This window comes from Filicampus tigris, chromosome 16 (genome assembly GCF_054856515.1).
Source record: "Filicampus tigris isolate MCC_2025a chromosome 16, RoL_Ftig_1.0, whole genome shotgun sequence".
NCBI classification, from domain to species: Eukaryota; Metazoa; Chordata; class Actinopteri; order Syngnathiformes; family Syngnathidae; genus Filicampus; species Filicampus tigris.
The window spans coordinates 12,235,526-12,248,856 of NC_141232.1; the positions used below are offsets into that span (position 1 = coordinate 12,235,526).

Genomic DNA, 13,331 nt, shown 5'->3' on the forward strand with positions numbered 1-13,331 from the left:
AATAGTGTTTTGTTGTTTTATTGCAAAGTATTATATGTGTACATTTGCAATGGTGTTTGAACATTTTTGAGTATGTGCACATTTTCACATAAAATCTATGTAGCGTCCAAGGAGGGGAAAAAAAAAGGTAAGGTTAAACGCAGCCGGTCAGGTGCCTACCCCAACCCAAATAGCGGACGTCCACTCTAAGTACATTAGAGCAGACTAAGATTTATCAATAATGCTCAAGATTAAGAGAATTGTGGGCAGCTGCGAGCTAATACATTAAGCATCATATCATATCTATCAATATTATTTGCCATCAAAACAGTACCGTTGACATTTTTTGTAAGTTGTGCATCATGTCTCACATAACCAACCAATATCTAATATAAATGTATCAAATACAGCATAGAAGTTACATATTATGGAAACTTTGGGACATGTATTCTAAACAGTTAGAGAAATGTATTATACCTTTTTAGCTTCAGTTTGAAAGTAAATGCAACATTTTTTTAAAGGGACAGTGCACATTAATGAACACTGGTACAATACCGTTGGTTACCGTAAGTTAGCATACAGCTAATTTACATCCGTAGTCCCTTGGCAGGTGAAGCATACACAAGACATATCAACAAGTAAGAAAATCAATCAATAGTTCACACTTTCAACAGTCTAAAGTGCCTAAGTGCAAGTATGAAAGTTCTTTCAATTATATAATTTACATCATGTTTATTTTAACCCTGTTTCACTTGTGCACGCCTGATGGCAATGCAAACAATACGTTCTTCTTATAACCAGTAAAATAACAGTACAACCATATACCAAGAGCAACAATGACTTGCTTATAATGACGTCATAAATTACTTCCCATTTTCATTCGCCATGTCAGTATGTTTTGGCAGTGCAAAGGAGTACTCCGCTTTATGATGCATGACCAGCTTGTTGTTCACAAAGTAAAAGCTGTCTGAGCGTGTCTCGAATGGGTTGGCAATCATATCCTCAGCTGGAAAGAATAAAATGAAAAGAGTTACATTTCTGAAAGAAATGAATTGGGTAAAAAAGAGCAGCTGTTCATGAAGTCATTCATTCTTTCCATTTATCTCATTGGTAGAAATTTGCATAACATAATAAGACAGGCTTTTATTATTATGGATTCTATCTAATCTATCTAATGACATCGACCTTTTCATAATGTTTGTCAACAATGGTTGCCTGAGTGCCACTGGATAGCAGAAAGCAAGTGAATGCCGTTAACTTGAACTGAAAATAATGACAAAAAAACTTACATTTGGCAATTTAGCAAGTCGTGTGATACAGCATGAGCGCGACCCTCGTGAAACACACATGATCCTTGGTCATTGACGTAATAAACGTAAAACGTACCTGTCTCGGGTTCCAGGTCAGGTAAGCAGTAGATGTGCTCACAAGTGTTCCTGCTGTGCGGAATGCAGAAGCCAATCTCAAAGTCAAAGGTTTTGAGCAGGACATTTCGAAAGAAATGTCTCTCAATGAGGCGAAAGCGGCTCAGTGCCTTGCTGCCCACGGTGAACTCCAACCTGCAAGTCAGGCGGCAGATCAAAGTGTGCACCTTTGTCGCAAAAATATGCAGATCAAGGATTCAGCTGTTGTCGTTTTGTTTCATTATATGTCACAACTAAATGCGTCGTTATGCCCAATGAATGAACATACTTCTTACCTGCAACTAGATAATAGCATGAGTATAGGTAAGCCACATGATACTAACACGGTTTGATCTAATAAGTCACAGTTGACTTACGTGGCTCCAATCTCTCTCAGGTTGAGAAATGCAGGTGAGAACTGATACTGGATGAATCTGTTTGCATCAAGCTCAATGATGTCTTGGATTTCTGGATTGAGGAAAAGAGTAAGCCATTCAAAACCATCAAAGAAACAATGTGTAGACAGTGGTTTGTCTGTTCGGGGGGGACAATCAAGTAAGGTTGTGGGTTCAAATGTCCACATTCCAAGAAGATGCACGATCAGTTAATTAAAGAGTCTAAATTTTCCATAGGTGTGAAAGGTTGTTTGTCTACCTGTGCCCTGCCCTGATTGGCTGGCGACCAATTGAGGGCCTGTCGCTTAAAATCAGCTGTGAGAGGCTCCAGCACACCCTAGCAGGGATAAGCGCTACAGAGAATGAATAGATGGATGGATTGTAATTTCAATGGAAATAATTTGGGCTTTGTTTGCCCTTTTGTGGGGTTTGAGCACTTGCCCACATAAGTCTGTGCACGTGCCTACCCAGCATCATAGGAAACACTCTAATGCAGACTCCTTCAATTTTAGTGAGCTCTTGACATTTGAGAAATGAATCAAGCTTAACATTCACCCACAAAGAAACATTTTTTTCCTGTTCCGGCCACGTTACTAAATTTGAAAAGCACTTTATTTAATGAACTGAATAGACGTGTGTCACTTGGAGGAAACTCGCTTTATTATCAATGAGTGAGTTGTCATTAACATTTTCAGTCCAAAAATAAGTTCACGTATTATTTAAATTATACTCTAGAATGCTGTCATTAATATTGTACTAGCTTATCATTCTTCTGAAAGAGTCTTTTCGCTACAAAATGTATTATTTACCTGTTGGCCGATATTTTTTGATGTCAAGGATGACGGCGCCACTGGCCAGGTCTCTGATCTTGAAGCGAGAGAAGTTGATGTTGTAGATGTTGTCCTCTGGTAAACATAGGTAATCTGTTATATTCAGCCGAAAAGACAGGAAGCAAACCCAATGTTAATATTTGCATCGCGGAATAAAAGAAGGGAATGATAATGTATTCATATGTATGTAGAGTTCTGACTTACCCGCTGTGTACCTTTTGAGCCTTAAAACCTGCTGCGGGGTCACCGATTCACCAGGTCTCCATTCATCCACGACCTCCCCTTCCTCTTTTTCAACCAGTGCTACTTCCTGTGAAATAAACCTGTTCCAGTCCTCCTCTCTCTTGCTGTCACCATTTTCTCTCTGACATTCCTCATTGCTATTTCCTGGTATGTTTTCATCCTGTCCGTCCATTTGCTGCACAAATGTCTCTCAATGTCACTGTGGTTTGTTTGCAAAAATGTAGTGAAGGCAGGTTGCGATGGATCATTCGCTCCGCTGCTGTCTAAACTGATTATGTCCCTCTGGATTTGTCTCTGAGTGTCAATCCGTAATTAGAGCTGGACACTGACGTTGTCTTATGGGTTTTATTGAGTGATTGCCTAATAGTTTAATATAATGTTCATGAGCCACACACATATATATTATATACATATATACACAAACATATATATATATATATATATATATATATATACATATATATATATGCAGTATGAACATTTTATCAGCATTTTATTATAATCTTGGTAAAACAATTAAATTCCGCAGTGTTCCACCAAAGATAATCTGAGTGTGTACACAATGAAGGTCATTTTATTTACTCTGGTTTTTATCTTATTTTGGAGCTCTTTATGTAATTTCCAAATATTCTGCAAAAAAATACATTTTCTCCACAAACTTAATACCACAAGAAATGCACATGTAGTTATAGTCACAAGTAGGCTAATGTGTCTCATATCTTTGATATCTTTGTCAATTACTAAATACCATTTTTTGAAGAAATTACTTGAAATTCACTTTAACTTAGCGGTACTTGTCAGATCGATGTGATTATAAGTTAACAATAAAGGAGCTTGATCAAGAACATTTGTACTTTATTCAGCGATAACATAAGCCCAAGCAACTTAAAACAGTGTTTCCTAACAGTGGGAGTAATGATAAGCAGAAGTCATGTCTCTAACTTCTCGTTGAAATAATACAGTTCCCACGCGGCTCAGCAGAAGTAAAGGTGCCACATTCTATGGTTGTGACCTGAGACTTTGTCTCTATCATACTGTAAACAACGTATAAGTGACAAATGCGTTTTCTTTCACGCTATTTTTTCTCTTCCTTCCTAATATTGTTTAAAAGTGGGTAACTGCATCAATAACATGAAATGTTGGCAGATTTCAAGTTCATTACTGACAATTGATTGAAGAATCATTTTGATTCCATATGTTTGTCTTCTTCCCCTTCCTCTGGCATCAAATCCACATCTTCATCGTCCTCTTCTTGCAATGTGCACACTTTCATTTGTCTGTGTAGCGTAGCAAGCCTCCCATCCACTGTCACACCCACTGGCTGAATGATTTGATTTCTAGGTACCAGAAAGGTCAAAGCAATGAAGGAAATTCCCTTCCATATTAGAGACAATAGCATGTTAGACGTAAGACTCACTGTGATAGTCGGTTTATCATGCTGATCAGGCGACAGGCTTCCTCCTCCTTCTCCTCCTCCGTCATGCCCTCCATCGGGTCAGGCTGCTCTGCCTCCACTCGGCCAGTCACCAGGTTAATCCTGGCTTTGGCCTCGCGGTACTCTTCTGTGTCCGAGTCAGAGTCGCTGGAGTATTGGGATGCATGCTGGAAGTCACTGGAATTCCTTCTCCCACTGAGCAGTCCTCGGGCTGCCAGCAATCCAGCAGCATTGCCGTAACCCGTGTATTTGACAAAGCGGCTAACTAGCCGCAGAAAAACAATGGACGGTTTACCGCATAGTCAATGTTGCATTATAAATTGCTACATGGCTCAAATGATGGTGAAAAATTTGTAAAGGTAAAGGTAAATGCACACACACTCGCTGGCCACGTAAAATACAAACGTACCAAGGTCTACTTTCACAATTATTATTTACATTTCACTTTTCAAAAACTGACCAATCTACTAGAAAAGCTTCTCACATTGTATCTCATTCTATTCAGGTGTACCTCAGTGGTAGCAAGTGGTGGGAAGTCAAGGCCAGCAAGACTTTGCCTGCTGGCCTAGACACTGTCACAAACACTGGTGCACATTTACAACCTAAATTTGTGCTATGAAATTGTATTCATTTATTGCCTACTGTCTATTCTCTCCATTTCTCAGCATTTCTCTTATTTGCACTGCTTCCTCAGGATTCAGCATCTATGTGCTTCCATGTCAATCTATTCTGCCCTGGACTTTCAGTAGTGCTGGATGATTTAACTTATAATAATACAATAATTTTAGTAGCGAGACCGTTTCTTTTACCCAATAAGATTTGTCCTCACAAGCACCTCAATGATGTCAGCATTTTTACATGCTCTGATTCTGGTCAGAGCAAACTTGTTACAGTCAATTTATCAGTACATTATCAAAATGTATAACAATCTGCACAATACACTTAATAATCAGTTACTCTGGTCTGCTCTGTGTTTTATTCAAATTGTTTTGGTTTTTGTCATATTATTGGATACACGGATTCCGAACTGCTCCATATAATATCGGTGGCATATGTTTTGTACACATATATATATATATAGTTAATGAATATATATATATATATATATATATATATATATATATACACAGCTACCAAATGCCCGATCCACCAGTAGGTGTACCTAATGTTGTGGCCTGGAAGTGTATCTCAAGTAGAAATCCTATCCCTCTATCCTGCTGACCACAAATATGTGTTCTTTTGCGGCAATGAACCAAGATACTGCTGTACCATTCTCCTTGCAAAGCACAAACAGTAGCTCAGCGGCACAGTGCTTCACATCTGTGTCAACATGGGTCATCAGGCGGACCAGCTGCCCTCTCAGTGTGGGGTCCTGCTCTGGACGGATTGCAACGTCCCTCAGGGGAGGTAAGATCTGGGGGCGGTTGAAAGACAGCATTGTCAGCACTATCCACAGGATGGAGTCACAGACTAGTGGAAATTGTCGACATTTGGTGACCTTGGAAATGTGACACAGAATTCTAAGAAGATTGCTTTCAGGAATATCCATCAGCTGCAAATGGATAAATGTACCTGTTGGCGCAAATAGTGGCGTGTCTCTCTGTGTACCCGTGAGCTCTCAGTCAGCAGATTAAGTACAGGAATTAGTTTCTCCTTTGGCTTCTCACCCTGAATGATATGAGTTCAGAGATGCATGCTGAAACAGCTTTGAAGATGTAGAAATTATAAGTCTACATTCTGTCTACATTGGTTCTCTTACTTTATAATTGTCTATATACACACAAACACACAGTTAAGCCCAAATTCAGTGATGACCTGGAAGCATTTTAATTTAAAATGCATTTTTATTATGGGACTGAGTGATTTAGAGGAGAAGGAGGAATGTTGATAGCTGGAAATGACAAAATAGAAAATGTCATAACTTGTTTAAGAGCTATTAACTTGACATTTTTTTGTTGTTGTCATTATTTATGAAAAGCTAATTGTCAAAACTATTCATACCCTTTCTCAATACATACGGGCATTAACTACCTAGTTTATTAGAATGCTCTATGCTCAAAGTTACCAGGATCAAGAATTGCCCAATAAGATCAAGAGTATGAATAATTTTGAAATCATACAAACTGAAAAAGCTTTAAAGTAAAGTGTTTTTACCACAATCTTTTGTCATTTCAATTCACAGGACACCAATTTAGCATTCATGGGCTAAAATGGAGTAATATTTACATTCAGTTTTACTGAACATTTTCCCATGTTAACAATACAGCACTCGGATTTTAAACACAGACACAGTCAGAAAGATTAATTAAACTTTTTTTTAAAATCATTAATATTATTGTAGCAGCAGTTCTCAGGGGTGTTGAACAACAGCGTCATTTTGAAATGTTGAAACCTTTGCAACTATCCTATGTATTGATCTGCGTAAAAGCATTTATTGTACTCTTTACTTAATCATGATGAGTCAGTAACTATGAATTGCACTTTTAACACATCGGAGGGATTATGCTGTATTTCTACACGGTTAGGCAGCAGGTGGTAAAAAAATACACACACTTGCCTTATTCAGGCGTCTTTCCATAAACTGAAGCAACGTGTGGACACAGTCCATGTTGACGTCCTCCCATTTGTGGGATGCTTTGTCCACATGAACAGACAGCAGGACATCCAGACAAGTCAGTGGCAGTGCTGACAGGATGTTTACTGTATGCCTATAGTGAAATGAGGGAAAAATATTGGGTGATTCTCTGACCTTTTATTAGGTGGCTGTTGTTTGTACATATTTGTTTTATGTTGTACAACTGACCCCTGAATTTCCTCCAGGGTGTCCTCGCCATCATACTGTCGCAACAGGCAGTGTCGCAGCACTGCTGCTAGGTGGCGATACAGAGCTGCCTCCTCCTAAAAAATAAATAAATAAATAGATAAAAATGTGATGTTGCGATTAAAAGTCATTTATATCATGTGATCCTTCATTGTGTGAATGCTGGAAGAGCCAAGCATTTGCACTATATTGCATCACCATTTCCCAATGGATCAAAAAGTTTAGCTCAAAACATATTTACATTTTTGTAAATATTTTAGTATTCTATATTTTCCTGGGACAACACTGAAGAAATGACACGTTCCTTTACTTTGTAAAGTAGTCAGTGAACAGCTTGTATAACTGTGGTAATTTACTGTCCCCACAAAATAACTCAACACGAAGCCTGTTAATATCCACACTGTTGGCAACAAAAATGAACCCTAAGTAAAAATGCCCAAATTTTGCCCAAAGTGTCAATATTTTGAGTGGCCTCCAGTAAGAGACCTCATCCTCTTTCCCTTTGAGGATGCCCCATAGGTGCTTAAAAGGGGAAGTGAACCGAAAAAAAATTCTTACAGTAATATGTTCTATGCAGCCCCACTAGTCCAAACATGGCATTCCGATTGATATTGTGTTTGTGGAATATGAGTTAAGTAAGAATCACTCGTTTTTGTCCATCTCGGGGGGTGGGGGCATTTTGTCACTTCTGTCAACTGAAAATGACATCACAGTTGATCAGGGCTCTGGTAACAACCACTCATGGCTCATCTTCAGAAAAACAGGTGATTAATTGCTTCCTCAGTCAGCTGTTGCTCCCCAGTGCTGTAAACAACACTATGACTGCCCCAAGAAACCCCCTCCATCATGCTTGAATATAGACAAGATACACTTGTCTATGTACTCCTCATCTGTTTGCTTGCCCACACATTTGATGCCATCTGATCCAAATAAATTTTATTTTGGTCTCATCAGACCACAAGACCTGGTTCCAGAAAACCTCTCTGGCGCTTCATCTCAAAGAGAGGCTTTCTTCTGGAATAACAGCCAAGCAGACCAATTTGATGCGACATATGAACTGAGGCTTTGTATGTTTTCAGGTATCACCTCATCGGGCTCGTGCTTGTTGAACTTGTGTGCGATGTTGAAGAGTGTCTTGAGGATCTCGACAATTTCTGTAGAAGTTTCCTTGGAAACAGGAGCGGTTGTCGTGTCACTAAGCACCTCGTATCCCTCACCCCACTTCACAAGCAGACATTGCTCCATGGCTTTGGTCAGCCATGACACTCCTTGCTCCTGACACAGGGGACAAGCAAACTGCTCAGCACCGAAGAAATTGGAAACCAAAATGATCTACAATGAAATTGTTTGAATATACGGAAATAATGGTGGTCTGTGAGGTTTTTTTTGTTTCGTTTTGTTTTTTTGTACCTGCTGTAGCTGCAGCCTGAGTTCAGGCCTTAAAGCTGTCAGTAAGAAGAGCAGCCTCAGCCTGTAAAACTGACCAGTGTTTTTCTGCCTGCAGTTGATGCCCTGCTTCACACTCTCCCACACACCTTGCAGAAACCTTGGATAGAAACAGACATGAAAAGGCAAGTGGGAGATTGGCCAGCAGCTGATGAATATTATTCTTCCGTGCGTGAACACCTAAAGAGCAATATTGGTTGAATTGCTGCTTAAAGGGGAAGTCCACCCAAACATATTTTTTTCAAGGCTATGTTCTATGCAAGCCCACTCAGTGAAACAAGGCATTCTGAGAAATATTGTGTTTGTGGAATAAGAGTTAATCCACGTGTTTTTAGCCATCTCGGGGGGCGGCCATTTTGTCACTTCTGTCGACTGAAAATGACTTCACAACTGCGCAGGGCTCAGGTAATGTCATTTTCAGTCGACAGAAATGACAAAATGGCCGCCCCGTGAGATGGCTAAAAAGGGGTGGATTTTGCTGCTTAACTCATATTCATTCCACAAACGCAATATTAGTTCCATAACAACAGCTTACTAACAAAGTAGTTGCCATGTGTAGTGTTACATGTTTCGTGACTTCCTATATTGGTGTCTCACCTCAGTGCGCTGGCTCTCTCCTGTGCCTTTGGGCTGTTGTAGACAATGTTACACAAGGCCTTCATGGCTTCCTTCCTACACACCTCCTCATCTTCCTCCAGTTCTTCCACCTCCTCTTCCCATGTCTTGCCACAGGTAAGTACCACACGGCCCTCTTTACAACAGGCTAGTTCTGAGCTGTAAGCATTGGAAGCGTAGGCTTCCTCCAAGGGGGGCACAACCTGGACCACAGAGTCAACATCTAGCAGCGTAGCATCACTGTGGACGTGACAGTGTTTATCTAAGCCACCTGCGGCTATTTCCTGCTGTTTTAGACGTGCCTGTAATCGGATACCTCCCAGGCCTGCCAAGGTGACAAGGGCACCATCAGTGGCCATAGGTCCAAGGCTCCGCCTATCACGGGACAGGATGCGCAGCGTATGCAAGCACACTCGTAACACGGATGCTTGAAGCTGACCACTGATGAAATTCAACAGGGCTGCAGCAAGATGCTATTGGAGTGTATAGGAAAGGAAAGAGACAACAATGAAGATAAATAAAAATACGAACGAATGTCATTTCATTATTGTAAACTGCATGTACTGCAGAATTCCTGGATTCAAAATAAAAAATATCCCTTCCAAGGGTCGCGGGGAGTGCTGGAGCCTATCCCAGCAGTCTTCGAACAGTAGGCGGGGGACACCCTGAATTGGTTGCCAGCCAATCGCAGGGCACACAGAGACAAACAAACATCCGCACTCACAATCACACCTAAGGGCAATTTAGAGAGTCCAAACAACTTTACATGCATGTTTTTGGAATGTGGGAGGAAACCGGAGTACCCGGAGAAGACCCACGCAGGCACAGGGAGAACATGCAAACTCCACACAGGGAGGCCGGAGCCGGGATCGAACCCACGACCTCTAAACTGTGAGGCGGACGTGCTAACCAGTCGACGACCGTGCCGCCAGATTAAAAATAAATAAAGTAATAAATCTCTCCAAATACGGGTTGAAGAGTTCATACAATATTGAGCAGGAATAAAATCACAATCTATGTTCCACCTGTCGGAGAAGAAGATCAGGCTTGTCATCGTCAGAATCCATGTCAGAGTCAGGAATACACTCCCTGGTTTTATTCTTCCGGAACTGATCAACCAAGAGGGAGAGAAAACAGGTTTTTGTTGACAGCTTGCACAAAGACACATTTCGGATTTCAGTTCAACCATTTAAGTGTGGGCAATCGGTGTTCCCATTTGTGCTGGCTCTCTGTCTAAGGACCCATAAATACTCCAGAGCAGATCCTGCACTGTTCTGCATATAATAACAACCATTGAGTCTTGTCAACCTTCCACTTCCCCTACAGTTCATTTTTTTAGGGAAAGGTTACCAAAGGATTGCCAATTTTATATATATTGGTATATATATATACCGGTGTATATATATATATATATTTTTTTTTTAATATATATATATATTTTTTTACAGGTTTCAGGTGCTGAATCATAGTGTCCAAGCTGCTTTGCAGCATACAGTACAATCAGTTATGATCTCACACAAACACACACGCATACATACTGTGTGTACTCTGTGTGTGAGTCAGTATTCCAAACACATAGAGCTTATTGTAATACCCTGAACAAAGTCATAGTCAGCTCATCTCCCTGTGTGTGTGTCCTTTACCTCTTCCAGCTCTTGTTGCTGCAGTCATTTAATCCATGAAATCCATGAATCCATCCATGGAAATGCATGTATAAGAATAGAAATGCGAAGCATTTGACAGAATGATGACTATGAAAAGAGTTTGACAAATTATACCACAAATGTAGTATCAATGTGCTTACTGCATACTGTTTAAATGACCAACATTAATTTAGATGTCACCGACCATAGCAAATGCATCGCAAGCACTTAAACAATGAATTGGCATGTACATGGACCTTGCAAAACATTCCGTACACTTATATACCCCAAATTCCGCCTATCACGTTTTAATTGATACTGTCATATTTCTAATACCTCACTATAAGAGTTTATTGTTGTTGTGATTACTGTTTGTACTTACAATAATACTGAGGACTGTTACTATTAATTTGGTCAATAAACATACTATTACTTTAAAACTTCTTTGATTGCGTTAAGTGACTGACACAGACACACGCATACACACCCCCATACACCTACACGCACACACACATGAACGTGAACTTACTTTTTCGGTTTCGATATAGAATACAGGCGGTACATTGAATTGTAATAAAACATGCCTGTTACTAGAAATATAAGTGCATTTAGTGTACTATCATGGTATTAAAAATGAAGTGCAACTACAATACATAAACACAGTGCGTGATTAATAAATCTCTAAAGGTTTCGTTTCAAACGGGGCATTACTCTATTTATAAACACAAAATATACCGCATGCATTGGTTCTAAGATTGATCACGTGTACCTAATTAAGTGGCTATTGAGTGACCTGTTGATCAATAAAAAAAAAAAAAAAAGAAAAAAGTATGCTTACGAGCTGCTGTCCTGCGTGGTGTACTGACCTTTTTTCTCTCCTGCTCCTCACTGTTAAAAAAGAAGCACTCTGCATACTACAAGAAAACAGATTTACATTAAGTACTGTAAGTAGTAATGATGAATTAAATGCACTTCACAAAGCAGCGGCTACAGTATATGTAGCTTTTAATGGAATATTGAGAGGCTGGATATTTAAGTTGCTGCTACATTTTCCTTTGCAGATCGTCATTCAAAGCCAGTTCAAAGTCTGTTCAAATGCAATGTGAGCCACTTAAGTTTTAATGACCAAATGGTAGTACTGTCACTCCCTGCAGATACTTTACAATACCCGTTCTTTATTGTAAAGTTTATTGTAGCACTACAATTTTATTCCAGTTTGATGTTAGTCAAAATTTTTTGATTTTTGATTTTTATTTGAATAACTGGATGGTCAAAATGTGTGTCTGTGCTTGTCATGGCAACAGTCAATGACCTGGGTGTTGTAGCTGTGCAGGTGGCGGCGAATGCTGTCCTGGTCTCCTTGGACGATACTCTCAATGATCCTCTCCATGTAGGACTTTTCCAGACTGTAGCAAGAAACATAGCAGTCATTATATCATCCAATATGAACGTATAAGAGACTTTATTATTTGTACAATAATTTTGGGTTTATGCCAGTTGTCTGTGCCTGTTGTGTGTATGTATATATATATATATATATATATATATATATATATATATATATATATATACAGAGAGAATTGAGAGAGAGAGAGAAATTAACATAATAACTCAAAACAACAACATGAGTAGTATTGACAATACTCACTGACTTGTGTAGACAAGAAATAGATGGGCACTACTCGTGCAGGCTTAGCCTCTTCTCTCTGCTCAGAGTGCTGCTGCATAATCTTGTTTCTCGGTTACAGCTCCACACCGTGCCTCCCTGCACTACTCTCTAAGCAGTGGATTTAGCAGTGACAGATTCCGTAGCAAATTATGTAAAATATATCATCCATCCCCCTATCTAGCTAGCTGGCTTTGTTGCTTCCACAGATGTTTATTGTTACTTAATAAGAGCGCTGCCATTAATCTGTTTCAGCCTCACCCCCAGAAAACAATAGTTTGGTTTTTAAGCATAAAAAAAAAAAAAAAAGTACTCAATAATATTGTACTTTACAATAACATAGTCATGACATGTATGATCAGGATATTTTAAAAATTAAGCAAGTTTTGTCACATTTTTGGGCTTCATTTCAATTGTATTATAATATTGTTCTGCTCCTTCTGGTATACATGCCTTGGCCACCTGGGGGCAGTACAATACAGGCTTACGCCTATACAGTATATTGAGACGTCACAACTAAGCTCAGCAAGCCAGTATATGAGTAGTTCTTTGCAGATGACGAAGATCATATCTCGTATTTTCCAGACTACAAGTGGCTACTTTTTTCCCACTCGTTGAACCCTGCAGCTTTTAATGTGACACGGTTTATTTTTTAAATTTTTGATTTGAGTTCGCTACACCATAAGTGCAACGCTTGTGATGAAAACATTTTGCTCGCAAAAATCAGCTAAACGACTCTTGTCATGAAAAATGCATATGTCGGGTCAATCATACCTCAAGGCACCACCGTGTTATAGTTGTCGCAAGTAAAATAAGTTACAGTGAACTATAGAGATAATTAGGCATCATCACGCG

General features: G+C 39.5%; 2 protein-coding genes across 4 annotated transcripts; both read right to left on the bottom strand.

Moving 5' to 3' along the window:
- Positions 1-2: 2 nt before the first annotated feature.
- mmp25a (matrix metallopeptidase 25a) lies at positions 3-3,130 on the bottom strand. The gene is made up of 5 exons (XM_086055638.1): positions 2,812-3,130; positions 2,587-2,700; positions 1,760-1,850; positions 1,366-1,538; positions 3-985 (listed from the first exon to the last, which is right to left on the bottom strand). The coding sequence occupies exons 1-5, from the start codon at positions 3,020-3,022 to the stop codon at positions 843-845; spliced, it is 732 nt and encodes a 243-aa protein (XP_085911764.1). The 5' UTR covers positions 3,023-3,130; the 3' UTR covers positions 3-842.
- A 558-nt stretch (positions 3,131-3,688) lies between these two features.
- LOC147134770 (chaperone Ric-8A-like) lies at positions 3,689-12,608 on the bottom strand. 3 transcript variants are annotated; one of them, XM_086056420.1, is made up of 15 exons: positions 12,459-12,608; positions 12,123-12,216; positions 11,678-11,724; positions 10,811-10,830; positions 10,193-10,276; positions 9,470-9,640; positions 9,150-9,370; positions 8,517-8,652; positions 8,193-8,381; positions 7,089-7,183; positions 6,843-6,993; positions 5,858-5,953; positions 5,555-5,699; positions 4,268-4,550; positions 3,689-4,187 (listed from the first exon to the last, which is right to left on the bottom strand). In XM_086056420.1, exons 1-15 carry the CDS (start codon positions 12,535-12,537, stop codon positions 4,031-4,033), a joined length of 1,968 nt encoding a protein of 655 aa, XP_085912546.1. In that variant the 5' UTR covers positions 12,538-12,608; the 3' UTR covers positions 3,689-4,030. The 3 variants fall into 3 exon arrangements, with proteins under 3 accessions (XP_085912546.1, XP_085912544.1, XP_085912545.1); XM_086056418.1 differs by having other exon boundaries at positions 9,150-9,640; positions 10,811-10,828; positions 11,677-11,724; positions 12,459-12,607; XM_086056419.1 differs by having other exon boundaries at positions 9,150-9,640; positions 10,811-10,828; positions 11,677-11,724; positions 12,463-12,586.
- Between the last annotated feature and the right edge of the window lie 723 nt (positions 12,609-13,331).